The following is a 22,340-nucleotide window of genomic DNA, read 5'->3' on the forward strand; positions in this document are numbered from 1 at the left end:
TCGATGCCAGATAAGACCCCTTCAGCTCCTTCAGTCTTTCTCCTAACTCCTCCATTGCAGTCCCTGTGCTCAGTCCAATGGTTGGCTGTGAGCATCCATATCTGTATTGGTCAGGATCTGGCAGAGCCTTTCAGGAGACAGCTGTATCAGGCTCCTGTCAGCAAGCACTTCTTGGTATCAGCAATAGTGTCTGAGTTTCATATCTGCATATAGGATAGATACCCAGGTGGGGGCATTCTCTGGATGGCCTTTCCTTCAGTCTCTGCTCCACTCTTTGTCCCTGTATTTCCTTTAGACAGGAGCAATTCTGGGTTAAAAGTTTGGAGATGGGTGGATGGCCCCATACCTCAACCAGGGGGCCATGCCTAACCTCTGGATATAGTCTCACAAGGTTCTCCCTCCCCTTTGTGAGGTTATTTCAGCTAATGTCATCCCCATGGGGTCCTGAGAAGCTCTTGCTTTCTTGGCATCTGGGACTTTCTGGTTGCTACCCCCAGTCCCTATCCCCCATTGCTGCACACCTCTCTTGAATTGCCTAGCCCTCTGTATATCTCCTCCATCTCATCTCATACATGGTTCTTCCCCTCTTTTTCTCTCTCCCTCTACTCTGTTCCTCCCAAGTCCCTCCCGTCCTCTACTTCTCTTGATTATGTTGTTTCCCCTTCTAAGTAGAACTGAAGCATCCATTCTTTAGTCTTCCTCTTGAGCTTCATGTGGTTCATGAGTTGCATCGTGGGTACTCCACGCTCTTTGCCTAATATCCACTTATCAGTGAGTACATACCATATGTGTTTTGTGATTGGGTTACCTCACTCAGGATGATATTTTCTAAGTCCATCCATTTGCCTAAGAATTTCATGAATTAATCATTTTTAATAGCTGAGTAACACTCCATTGTGTAAATGTACCACATTTTCTGTATCCATTCCTCTGTTGAGGGACATCTGAGTTATTTCTAGCTTCTGGCTATTATAAATAAGGTTGCTATGAACATAGTGGAGCATGTGTCCTTATAATATGTTTGAGCATCTTCTGGGTATATGCCCAGGTGGTATAGCTGGGTCCTCAGATAGTACTGTGTCCAATTTTCTAATGAACCACCAGACTGATTTTCAGAGTGCTTGTACCAGCTTGCAATCCCACCAGCAATGGAGGAGTGTTCCTCTTTCTCCATATCCTCGCCAGCATCACCTTAGTTTTTGATCTTAGCCATTCTGACTGGTGTGAGGTGGAATCTTAGGGTTGTTTTGATTTGCATTTCCTTGATAATTGAGGCGGTTGAACATTTCTTTAGGTGCTTCTCAGACATTTGAGTTTCTTCAGTAGCTGAACAGTGGTGGTGCATGCCTGTAATCCCAGCACTCTACTCTGGGAGGCAGAGGCAGGAGGATTTCTGAGTTCGAGGCCAGCCTGGTCTACAGAGTGAGTTCCAGGACAGCCAGGGCTATACAGAGAAACCCTGTCTCGAAAAAACACGACAGAGACAGAGACACACAGAGAGACACACACACACACACACACAGAGAGAGAGAGAGAGAGAGAGAGAGAGAGAGAGAGAGAGAGAGAGAGAATGAGAATGAATTCTCTGTTTAGCTCTGTTCCCAGTTATTCAGTTCTCTGGAGTCTAACTTCTTGAGTTCTTTGTATATATTGTATATTAGCCCTCTATCAGATGTAGGGTTGGTAAAGTTCTTTTCCCAATCTGTTGGTTGCTATTTTGTCCTATTGACAGTGTCCTTTGCCTTACCGAAGCTTTGCAGTTTTATGAGGTCCTATTTGTTGATTCCTTTTTTTTTTTTTTTTTTTTTGTTTTTTTTGTTTTTGGTATAGAGTAGAGTTTATTCAGGGCAGAGGATGGGAGTTAATGGGGTAGTGGAGGCAAAGAAAGGCAGAGAGAGGGAGAGAGTAGAGAAGTGGAGGTCGGCCATGACCACATGGAGAGAGGGGAGGAGAGCCCAAGACAGGCGAGAGGAGTAAGAGAGATGAAGAAAGGAATAAGAAATAAGAGAGACCTATTTGTCAATTCTTAATCTCAGCATAAGGCATTAGTGTTCTGTTCAGGAAAGTTTCCCCTGTGCCCATGTGCTTGAGGCTTTTCCCCAATTTCTCTTCTATGAGATTCAGTGTATCTGGTTTTATGTGGAGGTCCTTGACCCACTTGGACTTGAGCTTTGTACAGGGAGATAAGAATGGACCAATTTGCATTCTTCTAACATGCTGACCACCAGTTGACCCAGCACCAATTGTTGAAAATGCTGTCTTTTTCTACTGGATGAATTTAGCTCTTTTGTCAAAAATCAAGTGACCATAGGTGTGTGGGTTCATTTCTGGGTCTTCAATTCTACTTGATCTACTTGCCTGTCTCTGTATCAATACCATACAGTTTTTATCACTATTGCTCTGTAGTACAGCTTGAAGCCAGGGATGGTGATTCCCCCAGATGTTCTTCTATTGTTGAGAATATTTTTCGCTATCCTGGGTTTTTTGTTATTCCAAATGAATTTGAGAGTTGTTCTTTCTAACTATAAATAATTGAGTTGGAATTTTGATAGGGATTGCATTGAATCTGTAGATAGCTTTTGGCAAGATGGTCATTTTTACTATATTAATCCTGCCAGTCCATGAGCATGGGAGATCTTTCCATCTTCTGAGATCTTCTTCGATTTCCTTCTTCAGAGACTTGAAGTTCTTGTCATACAGGTCTTTCACTTGTTTGGTTAAAGTCACACCAAGATATTTTGTATTGTTTGTGACTGTTGTAAAGGATGTCATTTCCCTTATTTCTTTCTCAGCCTATTTATCATTTATATAAAGGAAGGCTACTGATTTGTTTGAGTTAAGTTTATATCCAGCCACTTTGCTGAAGTTGTTTATCAGCTGTAGGAGTTCTCTCGTGGGATTTTTGGGATCACTTTGTTGTCTAACTGCTTTACCTAGAACTTCAAGTACTATATTGGATAGGAAGAGAGGCAACTTTGTCTAGTCCCAGACTTTAGTGGGATTCCTTCAAGTTTCTCTCCATTTAGTTTGATGTTGGCTACTGGTTTGCTGAATATTGCTTTTATTGTTTAAGTATGACCTTGAATTCCTGATCTTTCCAAGACTTTTAACATGAAGGGATATTGAATTTTGTCAAATGCTTTTTCAGCATCTAATGAAATGATCATGTGGTTTTTTTCTTTGTGTTTTGTTTATGTTGATGGATTATGTTGGTGGGTTTCCGTATATTGAACCATCCCTGCATCCCTGGGATGAAGCCCACTTCATCATGGTGATGATCATTTTGATGTGTTCTTGGATTCAGTTTTCGGGAATTTTATCACGTATTTTTGCATTGATATTCATAAGGGAAATTGATCTGAAGTTTTCTTTCTTTGTTGGATCTTTGTATGGTTTTGATATCAACGTAACTATGGCTTCTTAGAAGGAATTGGGTAGTTTCTATTTTGTGGAATAGTTTGAAGAGTATTGATTGGTATTAGATCTTCTTTGAAGGTCTGATAGAATTTTGCACTAAACCCATCTGGTCCTAGGCTTTTTTTGGTTGGGAGACTTTTAATGACAACCTCTATTTCTTTAGGGGGTTACAGGACTGTCTAGATGGTTTATCTGATCCTGATTTAACTTTGGTACCTGGTATCTGTCTAGAAAATTGTCCTCTTCATCCAGATTTTTCAGTTTTGTTGAGTATAGGCTTTTGTAGTAGGATCTGATGATTTTGAATTCCTGTTTCTGGTCTCCCTTTTCATTTCTAGTTTTGTTAATTTGGATACTGTCTCTGTGCCCTCTAGTTAGTCTGGCTAAGGGTTTATCTGTCTTGTTGATTTTCTCAAAGAACCAGCTCCTGGTTTTGTTTATTCTTTGTATAGTTCTTTTTGTTTCTACTTGGTTGATTTCATTTCTGAGTTTGATGATTTCCTGCCTTCTACTTCTCTTGAGTGTATTTGCTTCTTTCAGTTCTAGAGCTTGCAGGTGTGCTGTTAAGTTCCTGGTGTATGCTCTCTCCAGTTTCTTCTTGGAGGCACTCAGGGCTATGAGTTTTCCACTTAGCACTGCTCTCATTGTGTCCCATAAGTGTGGGTATGTTGTGCCTTCATTTTCATTGAATTCTAAAGAGACTTTAATTTCTTTTTTTATTTCTTCTTTGACCAAGTTATCATTGAGTAGAGTGTTGTTCAGCTACCATGTTTATGTAAGCGTTCTGTTGTTTTTGTTGTTATTGAAGACCAGCCTTAGTCTGTGGTGATCTAATAGGCTGCATGGGATTATTTCAGTCTTTTTTATCTGTTGAGACCTTTTTTGTGGTCAGTTTTGGAGAAGGTACCATGAGGTGCTAAGAATATATTCTTCTGTTTTAGGATGAAATGCTCTCTCTGTATATCTATTAAATCCATTTGGTCCAAAAACTTCAATTAGTTTCACTGTGTTTCTATTTAGTTTGTGCTTCCCTGATCAGTCCATTGAGGAGAGTGGAATGTTGAAGTTACCCACAATTATTGTGTGAAGTGCAATGTGTGCTTTGAGCTTTAGTAAAGTTTCTTTTACAAATGAGGGTGCCCTTGCATTTGGAGCATAGATGGTCAGAATTGAGAGTTCTTCTTGGTGGATTTTTCCTTAATGAGTATGAAGTGTCCTTCCATATCTTTTTTGATGACTTTAGGTTGAAAGCCAATTTTATCTGATATTAGGATGGCTACTCCAGTTTGTTTCCTGGGACCATTTGCTTGGAAAATTGTTTTCCAGCCTTTTACTCTGAGGTAGTGTCTGTGTCACTGAGGTGCGTTTCCTGTATGCAGCAAAATGCTGGGTCCTGTTTCCGTATCCAGTCTATTAGTCTATGTCTTTTTATTGGGGAATTGAGTCCATTGATGTTAAGAGATATTAAGGAATAGTGATTGTTGCTTCCTGTTATTTTTGTTGCAAGAAGTGGAATTATGTTTGTGTGGCTATCTTCTTTTGGGTTTGTTGAAAGAAGATTACTTTTTTGCTTCTTCTATAGTATAGTTTCCTTCCTTGTGTTGGAGTGTTCCATCTATTATTCTTTGTAGGGCTGGATTTGTGGAAAGATACTGGATCAATTTGGTTTTGTCATGGAATATCTTGGTTTCTCCATCTATGGTAATTGAGTTTTGCTGGGTATAGTAGCCTGGGCTGGCAGTTGTGTTCTCTTAGGGTCTGTATGATGTCTGACCAGGATCTCTGGCTTTCATAGCCTCTGTTGAGAAGTCTGTTATAATTCTGATAGGTCTGCCTTTATATCTTACTTGACCTTTCCCCCTTACTGCTTTTAATATTCTTTGTTTTGTGCATTTGGTGTTTTGACTATTATGTGACAGGAGGAATTTCTTTTCTGGTCCAATCTATTTGGAGTTCTGTAGGCTTCTTGTATGTTTATGGGCATCTCTTTCTTAGGGAAGTTTTCTTCTATAATTTTGATGATATTCACTGGCCCTTTAAGTTGGGAATCTTCACTCTCTTCTGTACCTATTATCCTTGGGTTTGATAAGGATACCAACCTTCTCATTGTGTCCTAGATGTCCTGGATGTTTGGAGTTAGGAGATTTTTGCATTTTGCATTTTCTTTGTCGTGTCAATGTTTTCTATGGTATCTTCTGCACCTGAGATTCTTCTATCTCTTGTATTCTGTCGGTGATGCTTGCATCTATGACTCCTGATCTCTTTCCTAGGTTTTCTATCTCCAGGGTTGTCTCCCTTTGTGATTTCTTTATTGTTTCTATTTCCATTTTTAAATCCTGGATTGTTTTGTTCAATTCCTTCTCCTGTTTGGTTGTGTTTTCCTGTAATTCTTTAAGGGATTTTTGTGTTTTCTCTTTAAGGGCTTCTACCTGTTTACCTGTGTTTTCCTGTGTTTCTTTAAGGAAGTTATCTATGTCCTTCTTAAAATCCTCTATCATCATCATGAGATGTGATTTTAAATCAGTCTTGCTTTTCTGGTGGGTATCCAGGGCTCACTGTGGTGGAAGAACTAAGTTTTGATCATGCCAAGTAACCTTGGTTTCTGTTGCTTATGGTCTTGCATTTGCATCTTGCCATCTGGTTATCTGTGGTGTTGCTATCTCTAACTGGTTTGTCCTTCCTGTAAGCCTCTGTGTTCCTGGGAGACCAGCTCTCTCCAGGTAGAATTTGGGTATAGAGAGCTGTGACACAGGGTCGGCTCAGGTGTGTAGAAGGAAACCAGAAGCATCCTGTTCCTGGCTGTTCCTTGGTTCCTGTATCCTAATGGCTCTGGACGGATCTCTTTCTGACCATGAATTTGAGCAGACGTTTTAGTCTAACCTGTACTCTCAAAGGTTAGACTAAACCTTTACTCCTGGGAGACCAGCCCTCTCCCAGCTGGATGTGGGTATAGCTGTAGCACAGGGTCAGCAACGAGGTGCAGAAACCAGAAGCCTGTAAAGATATTTTATAAGGAGTCGCCTTTTGCTTGTTATATTTTGGTTTTTTTTTTTTTTTGAGATATACTATCATGAAATTTAAAAATGTTTGATATATTTGTGTTTGCTCCTGTACCTGCATATAGCGTGTATTCGGAAGTCAGAGGGCAACCTATGAGAGCTGAATCTTTCCTTCTGTCCTGAAGATCAATTTCAGCCATCAGGTTTGGCAGCAAGTGCCTTTACCCTCTGAGCCATCTCGCTAGCCCTCAGTAGCTGAATTTCATTAATAATATTTAATATCGTTGGGATGGCCAAATGTATGTATATTCTAAATCACTAATGGAGGTATCTGTATAAATCTTATTTCATGCACTAAGTCTATAAAATAAGAATAACTGATTACATTTTAATATAAGTGAGATAATAGTGTAAACTCTTAGCCAAAACCATACAGTAGGATTAGTCTATAAAAGAAACTCCTGATATTTGTCAATGTAGGTGTTTTTACGATATATTTTTCGTAAAATTTTACAGTTGCTGAAACCTAGAATTAATTCTTCCTGCCTGTGTTCTGGTATTTTCTGGCTGCTTTTTATAGTCCTTTTTGCTGGTCTGTCTGATCATTGTTTCACTTGTTTCTTCCATTAGATTGACTTTTTAGTTTCTACAAATGAGTGAAAGCTTATAACCTTTGTCATCTGATTATGATTTATTTCACTTACATAATAATTTCCAGTTCCATTCATATCACCAATAACAGAAATTAATTCTTTTAATGGCTAAGTAATATGCCATGTAGGTTACTTCATTTCCTTATCAGTTTGTCTGTGATGGGCATCTTGATTCATTTTGTATATAGGCTAATAATGTAATATTTTGTGTATACATGAGTCTATGGGTGTCTATTTGCAAGTGCATGTGTGTAGAGACCTGAATTCAACATCAGATGAGTTTCTCTATCTCTGTCCCCTAATTTTTTTCAGGCTAGACTGACACATCAGTTAAATCCTTGGATCCCTCTGTCTATACTACTTTATACCCTTCCTCTGCACCTACAATGCATCACTGTTCCCAGCCTTTGCATGGGTGCTAGAGTCTAAACTACACCTCATGCCTGTGCAGCAGGCTTGCCACTAATATCTCTGCAGTTGCTTTATGGTCTTTTTTCCTGATAAAACTCCGTGTCACAGGGACCCGCTTGTAACTGTTTGCTTAAAGTTTTATTGTTGTTATTTCCTATAACCTTTCTCTTTTTTTGAGGCAGTATTTCTCATTCCAGGTTGGTTTTATATTCACTATATAGCCAAGAATGGCCTTGAGCATCAGTTTTTATATAGTAATTGGGATCAAACTCAGAGCTTCTGACATACTAGACAGACACTCTGTAAACTTTTATACTCACAGCCCCAATACTATATTTTTTTAGAAATGAAATAATGTGGTAAAAACATAAGCTTTTTTTTCTTTTATATCAAGTCATGGTATGGAAATAACTACACTCAAAATTCACTGTGTTTATTAAAGTAGATACACATTGTAAAATGAAGTTTCACCCTGAAGATGGTGTTAGTGATAGTTCTCCTTTAGTAAAACTGAGGATACAGGGTTATATGTATCTCCTTAGGGGAATTGAGGGACAGCATACTTTTAATGGGGCACTTTTTACTGATGTGGAAAAGTAGAACAGATGTCTTAATCACTGAAGATAAAATATAACTTTAAATTTCAGTGTTTTGTGCTACTGTCTTTAAGTAATAGTAATACTCAATTTTGTTTAGGCTTCGGGAGCAAGAAAGAAAAGAAGCAGAAGAAGCTTGCCAAAAAGAAGTAGAAGAGTGGGAAAGAAAGCTCCTTGCTCAGGCAGCTCCAGCGTGCATGGAGAACATGTGGGAAATTCCTGCCATTGGGCATTTTCTTTGTTTAGCCCAACAGATTCTAAACTTGCCCGAAATTGTCTTTTATGAACTGGAACGCTGTCTTCTGATGCCTCAGTGTAATGCCTTTCTATCTAAAATAATGACTTCTCTACTAAGCCCTCCCCATCGCAGACCTACCTTACATCGAAGACCTACTTTGCCTTATAGGACTTGGGAGGCAGTGTTGAGACAGAAAGTGCAACAGTGGTACACTGCTGTGGGGCAGACTGAGAACCCTGATAACTGTGCAGAAAAGCTTGGCTTATGTCCTCAGTTTTTTAAGGTTCTTGGAGAAGTTAATCCATTGGAAGAAAGACCTTTTCATGAGCTACCTTTCTACCAGAAAGTCTGGCTACTTAAAGGACTTTGTGACTTTGTGTATGAAACACAAAAAGAAGTCCAGGATGCTGTGCTTGGGCAGCCTATTCACGAGTGCAGGGAAGTTATCCTGGGTTATGATTATCTGCAGAATGCCTATGTACATTTCCCACAGTTCTGTGGTGCAGATGTGAGGATTTATAAACAAAAACCCTTTCAAGCCCCAGAATTTCCAGTTCCACCTATTAAAGTAAAAAGAGTACCTCGGATTAAACTGGAGAAATTCAAGTGTGACTATGTTAATACAAGTAACGGAGAACACAGATGTAATAGAGAAGGCCTGCCCTTGGCTTTCAAGAAAGAGCAGGAAATTGATTTTGATCCAGCCTGTTGTCCTGCTAAAATGAACTTTGATAATCATGACATCACTGTTGAAATGGAAGTAAAATCCAACTGTGACATTAAAGTTCACAGGCCTTGTGAAATTGAAAAAACTGATTGTTGTAAAGAAAATCTGCAAAAACCCGGAAGTCCAGGAGAAGTGACTGGCTTCGGAGAGCCACTCAGTCCAGGGGAAATAAGGTTTATAGAAAATCAGGAAAAATATGGTGAAGCTTCCAAAATAAAGACAGAATCCAATCCATTGAAAGAAAATGCTCTGAAATCTTGCCAAATTCACATAAATGGAAGTCACATTGATCATCCAGACATTAACTGCCGCAAAGTTGTAAGGGATATATTATTAGAACACTCGCTGCAGAGCCACAAGAAACTCAAACTGACTAAAATGAGGGCAAAAAAGAAGAAAAAGAAAAAAAAGAAATTGAAAGATGTTTTGAATGAAAATTTACAAAGAAAGCGTGAAGGTCTTCATTCTCTTCCCTTCAAGTCTTACAAACCTGAGATCCAGAATAAATTATTGATCATCAAAAAGAAAGGAAAACACAAGAAGCACAAATCTGGTAAGCTTCTTAATGGGAAATACTTATATTTAAGTGTAATTCAATTTTTTTTCAATTCTGCATCATGGAAGCTCTGATAGCATGAATTGAGTATGTGTACTTAATGTGTGTGAAGGTCAGGCTTTATTTCACATGTTTAAAAAGACAGGACAGGTGAGATTTTTTTTATATATTCACAAAATGAAAAATAGCTAGTATAATATGTTTGAATAACTCTCAATTTGATATATGAATATTATACTTCTATATCTTTTCCTATAAATATCTTTTCTTATCATTTACATTAAATGATTATTTTTCTTCCCATCTAAGGACAAAACAAGTATAGATGTTCATTTCTTTATCTAGAGTAGCATATGATTTGCTTGAGTCTGAACTTTTCCCCATATCACCTATTTTTTAACACTTTGTTTTCAGTATATATTTTCACATCTAGAAAAAAAATGAGCCTGAGAATTATGTCAACTAATAAAATACAAAATGTAAAGTGTGTACCTATAGAAGGATTTTTAAGTGTCTTTTGCTCAATTTAAATACCCTATATATTTGCCAGCAGCCTATTTGAACAACAAAATTTCTATGCTGGTTGGTTGCTTTTTTTTTTTAAATTAGGGATTCTGTTGCTTTTTCTACTATCTGTCATAAATTTGTCTCATTTGCTACAGGATAGACATTTTTAATTTTATTAAATTTTATAAAAAATTTCTTGATGGAGAAAAAAGTAAGAATTGCATACCAAAATGATTTGTGGTTCCAACCATCATTGTGGGTCTCATTTTCATTCCTTCTTATAGCCACACAGCTAACTAAATTAGCAAAAATTTGCTACTGAATCGCCAAATGAAGGAGTGACCTTTTAGTTATTTAAATAATTAAATAGAACTCATTATGTTCTATAACATGTATGTATGCAATAAATCATTGATTAAGTACAAGGCAGAGAGATGTCGGCAAGCAAGAGCTCTTGCCGCCAACACGATGACCTGAGTTAAAAGCTCATGCATGTGCGCACGCGCGCACACACACACACACACACACACACACATATGAACTGGGGTTAAGGTGCACATAATAAATACAAGAATTTTCAGGTTTTACAGGAATATTATTATGTATCTAGTATTAAATAACATCCCTATTAGGGTTTGTGGGATCAGATGAATTAAAAATTGTTTTTAAAAGCTTATAATAGTTCAGTAATAGATTTGCTAATCACATAAATTATTTTAAAACTATTTTCAGACCCTTTTTTAAACTTAAAATTTTAGATAAGTGATTTAGGCCTGTTTATTAGCAATTCTGGAAAACTTCAAAGGAAAGAAAATAATTTTGATTAATATAAAATTCTCTTCAAATTTATTTTGATACATAACTTTTTCAAGTAATGGATAGCACATGTGCTTTATAGAGCATACTTTGAGATAAGCTATGTCATCCATGACTGATTGTGAATGTGCAGTTAGAGTGAACTAAATTCTACATGTGGTTATCTGGTCCACATGTTGATTACTACAGGCTTTAAATTTTAATTACACTTATTGTTATGACAGGAGATGATTTTTTTTAAATAGAAGGTACAAAGTCAAATCGATTTGAATGATTTGATAATTGTAGTGCACTGTGATCTGGTTTTTTAATTTTTAAACATTTTATCTGCTTTTCCGAGTTGGGTATTTATTTCTGTTTTGTAAATTGTGGTTACACTTTTTTAGTCATTTATGCCTTTTATCTCTTCATTTAAGCTGAGCAAGTAGGACTGAGAATAGAGATAATTTTTTATATTATTTTTTAAGAATCATATACATTATTATGTAGAAAATACATGCACATCATTTCTACTCTACACTTTTCCCATGTCTCCCCAGTCCCTTTCAACTTCACAACCTTTTAAGTATTGTCATTACACACACACACACACACACACACACACCCTGCTCAGTTCATTAAGTATCTCTGAAGGCCCTGCAACTAGATGAAGAGAGTTACAATTAATTGCTTTCTGCTAAGAAGGAGAATCAGTCTTTTCCAGAGATGAGCCTCATGCCCACCTCCACTGATAGAATGTCCAGTCGTAAATGATCAATTGTAAACACACACACATACATGTACATGCATACACATATGTAACACTAAATAGAAATATTTTTTTCAGAGGAAAAAAATAACTAAAGTTTTTTAAAAAGACAGATTCTACTTTTTTTAAATGTGCAATGATTTATTTTTCCTGTATGTATATCTGTATTAGAGTGCCAGATCCCCCGGAACTGGAGTGACAGACAGTTGTGAGCTGCCATGGGAGTGCTGGGAATTGAATGAGGATCCTCTGGAAGAATAACTAGAGCTCTTAACCACTGAGCCATCTCTCCAGCTATGGCAGATTATTTTTAAAGTTACTTTTGTTATTAGTAGAAATGCGAAAGCAGTGCATTTTCTATCTACTGCTAAGTAAAAATCAATTTTTTAAAAAAAGATTCCTTATGACTTCATTCTTTTATAATTTCTTTAAGGAAACTTCCCATTATTTTCTAAATTCTCTTTTGTACATAATTAGAATACTAAGCATTTCTGTATAACAATTAACTAATAGTGACATTTGTTTCTGGAATATTTTGATGAGTGTCTCCCTTCAACTCTTAACATTCTTGAGGACTTAACAGTTTCTGGTTTTGCATCCCTAGTACTTAGCACCATGTTTAAGAATCTGTTAAATAAGCCAAATGGTGGTGGAGCCTCTCAGCCCTCAGTAGGCAGAGGCAAGCGAATCTTTAGATAGCCTGGTCTACAGAGTGGGTTGCAGGACAGTCAGGGCTACATGGAGAAGCCCTATCTTGAAAAATCTTGGAATACCCAAGACACAATTCACAAATCAAATGATTCCAAGAAGAAGGAAGGAGAGCCCCCTGGTCCTGGAAAGGCTCAGTGCAGCAGTGTAGGGGATACCAGGACAGGGAAGCAGGAAGGGGTGGATTGGGGAACGGGGAGGGAAGAGGGCTTATGGGACTCTCAGGGAAGGGTGATCCAGGAAAGGAGGAAAAATCTAAAGAAAAAGAAAAAATGAAAGAATAAATAAATGTTTAATAAATGAGCATATATGATTTCTCCAGATAGATCTAATATTAGCCTCTTACTATGTATCTTTTCAAACATTTATTATGTATACAGTGTTCTATCTGCATATATGTCTGCACTCCAGAAGAGGGCATCAGAACTCTTTATAGATAGTTATGAGCCACCATGTGGTTGATGGGAATTGAACTCTAGACCTATGGAAAAACAGCCAGTGCTCTTAATCTCTGAGCCATTTCCCCATCTCCTTTATATCTTTTATATTGTTTTAATACATATATTTTTAATAAGATCAAAGTAAACATACTTTTTTGTGTGTTGCATTATTCTCACCTTACAGAATACATGAACTTCTGTGTGCAATAGATAGATCTTTGCCACATCATTTTAAATGACTGTTTAGGATTCTGTATTTTGTAGTTAATGATCTATCCTCCTTGGTAGACATTTTGGTTGTTTAGTTTTGGTTTTTTAGTACAGATTGTGTGAAGCAAATAGCTCAAATTAATTTAAAATATAAAGATGCATTCACAGTAATAAAAGACATAAGTTATTTGAGTTTTAGTTTAAAGGAGTTTTTTCCCCCCTCAGTAGTCATTCTTTTCAAACAGATCATTTTGTAATACCTTTAAAGTCATCTAACTAGATAAAGCCAAGCAGTCTTATTTTCTTATAGGTTAAAAAACTATGGTCAGCAAGATGGCCCAGTGAAGGGTCTTGCTGCCAAGCCTGAGGAATAGAATTCAGTCCTGGGACCTAGAGTGAATGAGTGAGAGAGAGAGAGAGAGAGAGAGAGAGAGAGAGAGAGAGAGAGAGAGAGAGAGAGAGAGAGAGAGAGTGTGTGAGTGTTTTATTTTCTTTGACACAGGATCTCACTATACCTCTGGCTTGTCTATGTAGACCAGGCAAGCCATGAATTCAAAGAAATCCACCTACCTTTGCCTATCAAGTGTTTGGAGTAAAGGCTTATGCCACCACACCTTGCTAACTTTAAAAAAAAAAAAAACAACAACAATTAAGAAAATTAAGTTCAAAGCTGGTAAATATGGGTTTGTGGAGATTGCTCAGCTATTAAGAACATTTGCTGTTCTTGCGGAGGACCTGAGTTCAGTTCCTAGCACCCATAAGGAGGTCACAACCATCTGCAGCTTCACTTCCATGGGATCTGAGACTCTTTTGGTTTCTGCTGGCCCCAGGCACACTATAGTATACATAGTATGCATGCAAAACAAAAACTTATAAGAATAAGTAAATCTGAAATAAAAACTGACAAACAGCCTTTTCAATTTAATAAGACCATACAATAAAAATAGTGTACTCAGTGTCTGTCAATGGGAAGATTTCACAAAGAATGAAGGACTTTGAAGAATAAGTACGTTTAAATAGTTAAAAAATGATTAATATGAGTGAAAGCATAGTTATAATTAATCAAGTTGTTAAAAAAAAAAAAAGTGGTGGCGCACACCTTTAATCCCAGCACTTGGGAAGCAGAGGCAGGCGAATTTCTGAGTTCAAGGCCAGCCTGGTCTACAGAATGAGTTCCAGGATAGCCAGGACTGCACAGAGAAACCCTGTCTCAAAAAAGAAAAAAACAAAAAAGCAAAAAAACCTAAAAGTTAAGGTGTTAGAAGCTATTTGAGAGTATGCCTTTTGGGAGAGACCTCTTGTTAGTCATATGATACTAGTTTTAAAAACTGAATCAAGATCCAAAGAGCAAATGAATGAGCTTGATTTAAGATGTGTCAGATATATAAAAGACAGTTTATAGAAAATACCTGTCTTGAAAAACCACAAAAAAAAGAAGAAAGAAAGAAAATACCTGAAAAATAATATAACTCATAATATTTGATTACTTCCAGGGCCATATTTGTGAGAAGTTTGTAGAATTCTATATTGATAGCACATAGAACCTATGTGTCTTCATGGAACATATTTTTAGAACACCAACTAGAAACTGCAAGTGAAAGAATTCAGTCTTATCGGTTTATTTTTATATTTTTTGCAGTGCTGGGAATGAAGTCCCAGGTTCTTTATGCATACACCAGGCATGCATTAAACCACAAAGCTATTACATTCTCAAACCCATGCTAGTTTTTCAGTCCCTTCTATATTTTTCCTCAGCAGAATTAATATTCATGTAACACTGTTAGCCTTGTATATATTATTTTGCTTACTCATAAACATTCCAAAAGTAGATGACTACTGTTGTCTTTATTTTATGTATTCAAGTGTTCTGCCTGCTTTTATAACTGTACATCACATGAGTATCTGTGCAGGAGGAAGCCAGAAGAGGTGTTAGATCCCCGGAACTGGAGTTAGAGATGAGAGGGAGCTAATATGTGGCTGCTGAGAACCCAAACCTGCTCCTCCACAATAGTAGCAAGTGCTCTAATTGCTGAGTCGTCTTCCAGCCCCAAAACTGTATAGACATACTGTAAAATGAGGAACAGGAAGATCTAGTTACTTGCTCAGTGTTACACAGCTAATAAATGGCAGGACTCAGAGAAAAAAATCTGAAAAGACAATTAGGGTGCCATTAAATAGGCCTGAAAAGAGGCTGGTAGAGTTTAAATTAAGATCTAGAAGATGACTGTGAAGGGAAACTTAAATACAAATAAAGATGCCATGTACCTTTTTTATTACACTGACAGAAAAAATATCCTCTTAGGAGAGATAGGTGTACATGGGCTGGAGAGATGACTCAGCCGTTACGAGCACTGACTGCTCTTCCAGGGGTCTTGAGTTCAATTCCCAGCAACCACATGATGGCTTACAACCATCTGCAATGGGATCTGACTATGGCAGTGTACTCAGACATATAAATATTTAAGGGGGGAGGGTTACAGAAAGTAGCAGAACTTGACATCTAATTTGTATTTTTCAGGTCTTTCTAATTTTTCCTCAGAACTAACATGTAACACTAAGTTAAAGAGAAAAATAATTGGGTATTTAAGAGTCATATTGTGTGATTAGTAAAAGAATTGCCATTAAATGATCATTTTTATAAGCAAGGAGAATAATACGAAAATCACTTGCCAAGATCGATTTATTTACTTACAGCAGCCCAGGAACTTCTACGGATTAAATATTAGACATGCATGTGTAGACACATATTAAACTCCCATTTCTGTAGCTTGATATCCCAAGAACCACCCATATACAATGTCCTTGAGTTTTTGTTTTTTACTTCAACAGTAACGTATGCCTTTTACCCATCTACTTAATGATATTCATAACTGAAAAAAATGGGAGTATTTTAAGCCATGGAAAGATTGGATCCAGAGAAGAATTGTTAAAAATCTTTGAGTAGCCCTGTGGGCTTAGGGATGAAGACATGGAAAAACAGGTGAAGGGCAGGAAGAAAGATAAGGAATAGAATGAAAGAAAGGAGAATTGAGTTTCTGGTTCCAGGTTATAAAGGACAAGTCATTTGTGCTTCAGTTAGAGGATAATATATTTTTTTTAATTACAGTTTTCTTTTAGGTAGAGTATGAGTTTCTTAAGTTATCTGACCATAGTATTTTAGAAAGCATCATTAGGGAATACTCTTGTAACATTAGTTACGACTTTTTTATTAGGATTACTAAGATATTCTTAAATGTTTTCCAACCACAAATTAACTTTACACATCTAAGCATCATTTTTTAAAATTCTGCTTGTCTTTTAAACTGATTTCTGATTAACACACCATCTTAGGTGTAGATTATATTTGGCTTTATGGGATCAGGTGATTTGGAGCTTTAGAGTAAGAGCATTGAGTACGGTCAAACCATGAGAATGCTCCAGGTAGCAGTTAGTTATCGCCTTGTTCTGAAACAAAAGCACATTACCAAATAGCTGGAATATGGAGATGATCCCGGCATCTTCCACCCCATCAGCCAGAGTTGGTTCAGCTTACCTGTCAAGCCACATAAGTGGCTCTTTCTCCCTCACAGTTGTTTATGTGTTCCTTATAAAGCTATTTGCTCAGTGAATAGGACATCTTTTGCCTGATAGAAAAGACCATTTTTCCATTGTAGATCTACTGGTGTCTGTCTCACTGCTAGCCTCTCCTAGTACACCCAAACGGCTGTGTGGGTTTTGTACTAACCTATCTTCACAAAAAAGTAATGTTTAGTTTTATGCTTGAATTTTAGCAAACAGTGGGAAACAGATATTCAAGCTATCTTTTGAGGTTGCACAAGGTGTTAAGCAATGGTGAATGTGCAAATCTTTTAATCCTGATTTAAAACAAAAGTTTACTCTGAGGTCAATCAAAAGCATATTTCATCCCTGCATAAGTCTGAAAGAAAGCAGTATTATATCATCAAACAGTACAGTTTTAAAGCGAGGAAAGTATAGTTAATATCTGTTTCAGTACATAGTAGCTATAAATCCTCCATTGATTTCTGTTTGTTGTCTGTTCATTAGGAAAGATGAGCTAATATAGTGTCTAGCTTGCTATTTGGCTAGCAAGGTAAATTAAAGTAGCAAATTAAAAAAACTACCATGCCTGTCACTTGGTTCACAGTGGGAATCAACAAATGGTAGCTGTGATTTTTGTGAAATAGAATTACATAGTGGAAGGAACTTGGACTTTGGAGTTAGAATTCCCTGCGTGTGGTGCTTACTTACTGGCACTTGAGTAAGTTAACTAGTCCTTTTGATCTTTACTTATCTGTAGTAACATATTAGTTATTTCCTACTTTCAACAGTTGGTTTGAGAAATAATTTATATAAAATCATTTTTAGTAACTATGTCATATAGTAGGTCCCAAATAAATATTAGTCCTTTTATAATCACTATAAATGTTAGTCCTCCTGTGTTAATGTATAAATTAAAGCAAACGTGATCGTGACTACCTATAATCCCAGGTGCTACAGAGGCTGGGGCTATAGGATCTCATGTTCAAGAACAACCTGAGCAAATTACCAAGGTTCTAGCTCTAAATAAGGAAGGACTGGGGATAGAACTCAGGGGCAGAGTGTTCAAAAACAGCAGTGCGCCCTCGGGTTCAGTTTCCCAGTGCTGAAAAAAAGTATTAATTACTTAGAGTAATTTCAGGGTGGTCTTTAATGAAGAATAGACACAAGCGGATAAACAAGACTGCTAAGAATAACTTGCCTCCTTGGTTCCCTACAACTGAACTGTCAAAAGTTCTGATGAGAAGTTGGGACTCTAGTATTTAAGGATCACTTGTTGGAAGCTATGCATTGTATTATCAAGAGTATGTCATTTCTATCATCAGAAATTTAGTTATGATACCATGACTAACTGTATTGTGGACTAACTGTAAAAAAAAAATAATAATAATAATAATAGCAGGGAACATAGGAAATACCAAAAGCTATGAAGAAGCAGCAAGGAAAAAAGATTAAAAAGTTAAGATTTGCAGGGCCTGGTAATATGGGTCATCACATCAGTTAAAGATACTTGCTACCAAGTTTGGTCATTGAGTTCAGTGTCCAGAATCCACATTGTGAAGGGAAGAATCAGTTTCCACAAACTGTTTACTGACCTGCGTATTCAAGGTCATGTAGCTAGCTAGTAGGTAGCTATAGCAGATAACCAAGTCCATATAGCTTCGTTCCAGAACTTAAAGCCACCACATGATTACTGATGTCACAGTACATCCAGGAACTTATTATCATGTAATCAGCCTAAAGACAAAGGAAGTAGCCACATAACTTCCTAAATTCACTCACATAAAATGACTGCTAGAATTTATTAAGAATTTACTACCAGAGTTGAAGTCTATGAGACAACAATATGAAATGCCTTTGACTGTTAAAGGTGTCTGTATATACAGAATCAAATGAATAATTTTAAATTAGAGGGACTGAGGATGTAGCTCAGTTGGTAAAATACTTCGGTGGCATTCATGTAGCCTGTGCATGATTCCCAGCATGGTACAAATGGCATTTAGTGCACACATGTAATCCCAATACTAAGGAAACTGTCGTAGTAGAATTGCTGTAAGTTTGAGGACAGTTTGGACTACATAGCAAAAAAACTCTCTCAAAAAAAAAAAAAGTGGTGCTAGAACCTACATGCTCCCACTAGTTGTCCTCTGATACCCACAAGGGTGCTATGGCACATGACTACCCCCATAGATGAACACATGTGCACACTAAATAAATAACTTTTTAAAATAATGACATATGCTTATAATTCAGCAGTTGGAGGCAGGAGGATCAGAAATTCAAGGTTGTCTTGAACTCAGACCTTGAGCTATCCTGGGATACAAGAGACATTATCTAAACAAATAAATAAAGCAACCCTGATAGAGCAGTAAAAGAAAGGATTGTGGGAGAGTTTCCTTTTGTTGAAATTGTGTTTTAAAAGCCTCCCTACAAAATGTAAGGCAAATTTACTTTTACTTTGCAAATCTTTTCCTATGAACCTTGTAAGAAATGACAGTAGTTGGGCTGGAGAGATGGCTCAGCAGTTAAGAACACTGACTGCTCTTCCAGAAGTCCTGAGTCAATTCCCAGTGACCACATGGTGGCTCACAACCATCTGTAATGGGATCCAAGCGTACTCATACATAAAATAAATAAATCTTTAAAAAAAAAAAAGGATCTAGATAACTCAGCAGTTAAGAACACTTATTCTTTAAGGAATGTGGTCTCTAGTGGGAGTGGGACTCTCCAAAAGTACCTGTGGATCCTGGTCCCCTTGTTTGGCTTCAGTGGGAGAGGGTGCACCTAACCCTGCAGAGACTTGATGTGTCACTGTTGGGAAATACCCAAGGGGGAGGAGGAGGGGAGGATACTGAGAAGAGAAGGGGAGGAAGGCTAGAAGAGCTATGTGAGGGGGCCATAGGAGTGCAGCGATGGGATGTAAAGTGAATAAATAAATAAATAAATAAATAAATAAATAAATAAATGGGGAAAGAAAAAATAAAAAAAAAAGGAACTGCGATCTATATAGTGAGCCACAGTGTTCTGGTTCTCCAGTTCCAGGAGATTCACTAGCTTCTTCTAACACCCTTGGGTACCAAGCACACATGTAATACACAAATATATATGTAGGGAAATCATTCATACATGTAAAAATACAAAATCTAAAAAAACTTTAAAATGATAAATAGAAAAGACATCTTGGCATTCAAATTTTGAAAACTCCTTCAGTTAGCTCTGTTTTACAGACACTAAGAATTTAGTCATTACCTGAGCTTTCCTCATTTTAATAGCTCACTACTCTAGTTTCCTAGACTTAGTACTATCATAAGGTAACAGTGTAAGGACAGAAGCAGCTAATGGTGGAGAGCAAGGAAATGTATGTTGGGTAGTTATATATTCATCTAATTTAAACCAAACAGTGAAATCTATATGAACTTAAGTTCCTCACAAGTCACACAGTTCAGTCATATATAGTATATACACATTTTGAGTCAAATTTATAAAAATCCAAATTATAATTCTGTGATTTCATTGAAAGAGAATACAGAAAATAACATTTATGTTGTATTAACAGAGAAGGACTGCAGATGTCGCTCTGAGGTAGAACAGTGGCCCAACATGCACAAGACCTTGGATTTAGAACCAGTACACATCAAAAAAATTGGACAGAAACATTTTCATGCTCCTAAAGATCATAAACTCTTAGAAGAAAAGGTCTCCATTTGATAAGTCTTTATTGTCCTCATAAACTAGTATCTTGTATATAGCATTTGTTGCACATTTAATAAGTATTTATTCAGTTTTTGTTATGTATATACTTGTTTTGCCTGTATATATGTCTGTACACCATATGCATGCATGCCTATGAAGGCCAGAAGGCAATGATCTCATGGAAATAGTTATAAGTCACCATTTGGTATTTCTGGGAATGAAACCCCAGGTCCTCTGGAAGAGTAGCCAGTGCTTTTAAAACCTCTGAGCCATTTCTCCAGCCCACAATTAAATAGATTTGTTATTTGATAATTACATACAAGGAGATGTGGTAGCTAGTATATATGAGGCCAGCCTTGGCTATAGTGTGAGGTCCTCAATGTTAAAGTAAGGAAAATGCAATTTAGCATGTCCCTTGCCAAAGCAGTGTGTATGCTTTATTTTGTGAAGTTAAATGCCAGGAAGTAGATACATAATTGAGATGTAATCTAGAAATTGGATTCTTTAGGGATAAGGTGTATTTTTCCTCATGACTTCTGAGTGCACAAAATACTAACTGCACTTTAAAGGGTATGCTAATTATAATTTTTTTAAAGTTTAGATATTAAATACTGCCAAGACCAGCCCATTAGACAAATGTAGGGTGGCATCCTAATGTCACTAAAGGGTTTCCACTTTTGGTTGAGCAGTCCATAATCTTTAGATAAAATGGTTACCCAGGTTCCTAACTGCAGAAGTCACTGTTCAGGTAAGGCTCTTTTCTGTGCAGTCTTATGTGAGCTGAGAATGTAGATTTTTTAGCTAAGCAGTAGTTTGTGGCTTTTATGCCTACGCCTTTTAATAAACTCAAAGTTTATGCATCACCTTGAAAAGTGTTATCGTTTGGTTCTTATATAAATATGTAGCATTGTTAATGTGTCTGTTATGGGTAGTCACAGTTTAATATTTGCTTTCACTGAGGCTTGTTTGATTCATCATTTTCATTTGACTTCTAGCAGCCATCTGTTAGTTACAGTTTAACTTTCAAGGCTCTATGTAATTTGGTTTCTGTTATAAGGTGCTGTAAACAGCATTATGAAGTTTTTCTCTTTTAATCTTGAAAGGAAAAAAATCCATATCTAAAAAAGCAATCACAAAGAAGAGGAAAACTGTCACAAAGTCATCTGCTGTGCCGGAGTTTCAGGTAAATGTTTCAATATTGTCACCAAGTTTTTCCGTTTAATTGTTTTAGCTCCATTCCTTATGAGAATGGCTGAATTTCAAGAAACTACAAGGTGTATACTTTTAATGACTTTTTCTAACAGTGTATTTTTCTTTAAAGTACAGATGTAGGCAAAATGTTATATTGTTAAACCTCTTTATCTCTCATAAACCTTGTTATTTTTAGTTTCCAACCTATACTAACTTTTGTAGATAAAGTTTAATCAAGTGTGTGTGTGTGTATATATATATATATATATATAATATCTTCTTTATGTCTGTTTGTATAGATTCCTAAGTACATATAAACCAATATGTTAATGAGTCTTCTCATTTTTTGTACATAGTGATGCTACTCTAATAATCCATTCTTATGTAGTTTAACCAGTATAAAAATGGTGGACTACCTTGAAAAATAGGCACTTTAACTTTTAACTATAAATAAACTATATTCAATAAAGGCTAAATATAATAGTCTTTAAATATTTCTGCCAAAAAAATTTGCTGCCATATGTGAAGCACTAATACTGAAAATAACCAGTCTCATCTTAATTATGCTTTTATTTTCTATTTATACAATAAGTATTTTTTTCAACAAATGATACTTTGTTTAAAAATTTTTGTAGTATTGTAGTCAGGCCATTTCTAAAAGTTTTATAAGCTTATAAAATAAAAGTAATATAATTGAATTTATAGGTCTTAAGTAGTTATAAAATTATAGGGGTCAAGAAAAATACTGTATAGTAGTATTATACTTCTATTTTCAGTAAAAATTTTATTTAGGGGAAGTTGAAATTTATAAAAATCAGATATCCTTAAATAGTAAAAGAAAAAATATATTTTATAGTGGTATACTTTAATGATACTAGGATGACATATATTCT

General features: G+C 36.4%; 1 protein-coding gene across 4 annotated transcripts in view; it reads left to right on the forward strand.

The window, feature by feature from the left end:
* Kiaa2026 (KIAA2026 ortholog) overlaps positions 1-22,340 on the forward strand; it is an 88,199-nt gene that overhangs the window by 34,925 nt on the left and 30,934 nt on the right. For all 4 annotated transcript variants that reach the window (XM_052187438.1, XM_052187464.1, XM_052187446.1 and 1 more), the window contains 2 exons: positions 8,177-9,594; positions 21,360-21,439. In XM_052187438.1, the coding sequence (XP_052043398.1) occupies positions 8,177-9,594; positions 21,360-21,439 (1,498 nt within the window). The remainder of the gene's footprint in view (positions 1-8,176; positions 9,595-21,359; positions 21,440-22,340) is intronic.

This window comes from Apodemus sylvaticus, chromosome 1 (assembly GCF_947179515.1).
Source record: "Apodemus sylvaticus chromosome 1, mApoSyl1.1, whole genome shotgun sequence".
Classification (NCBI taxonomy): Eukaryota; Metazoa; Chordata; class Mammalia; order Rodentia; family Muridae; genus Apodemus; species Apodemus sylvaticus.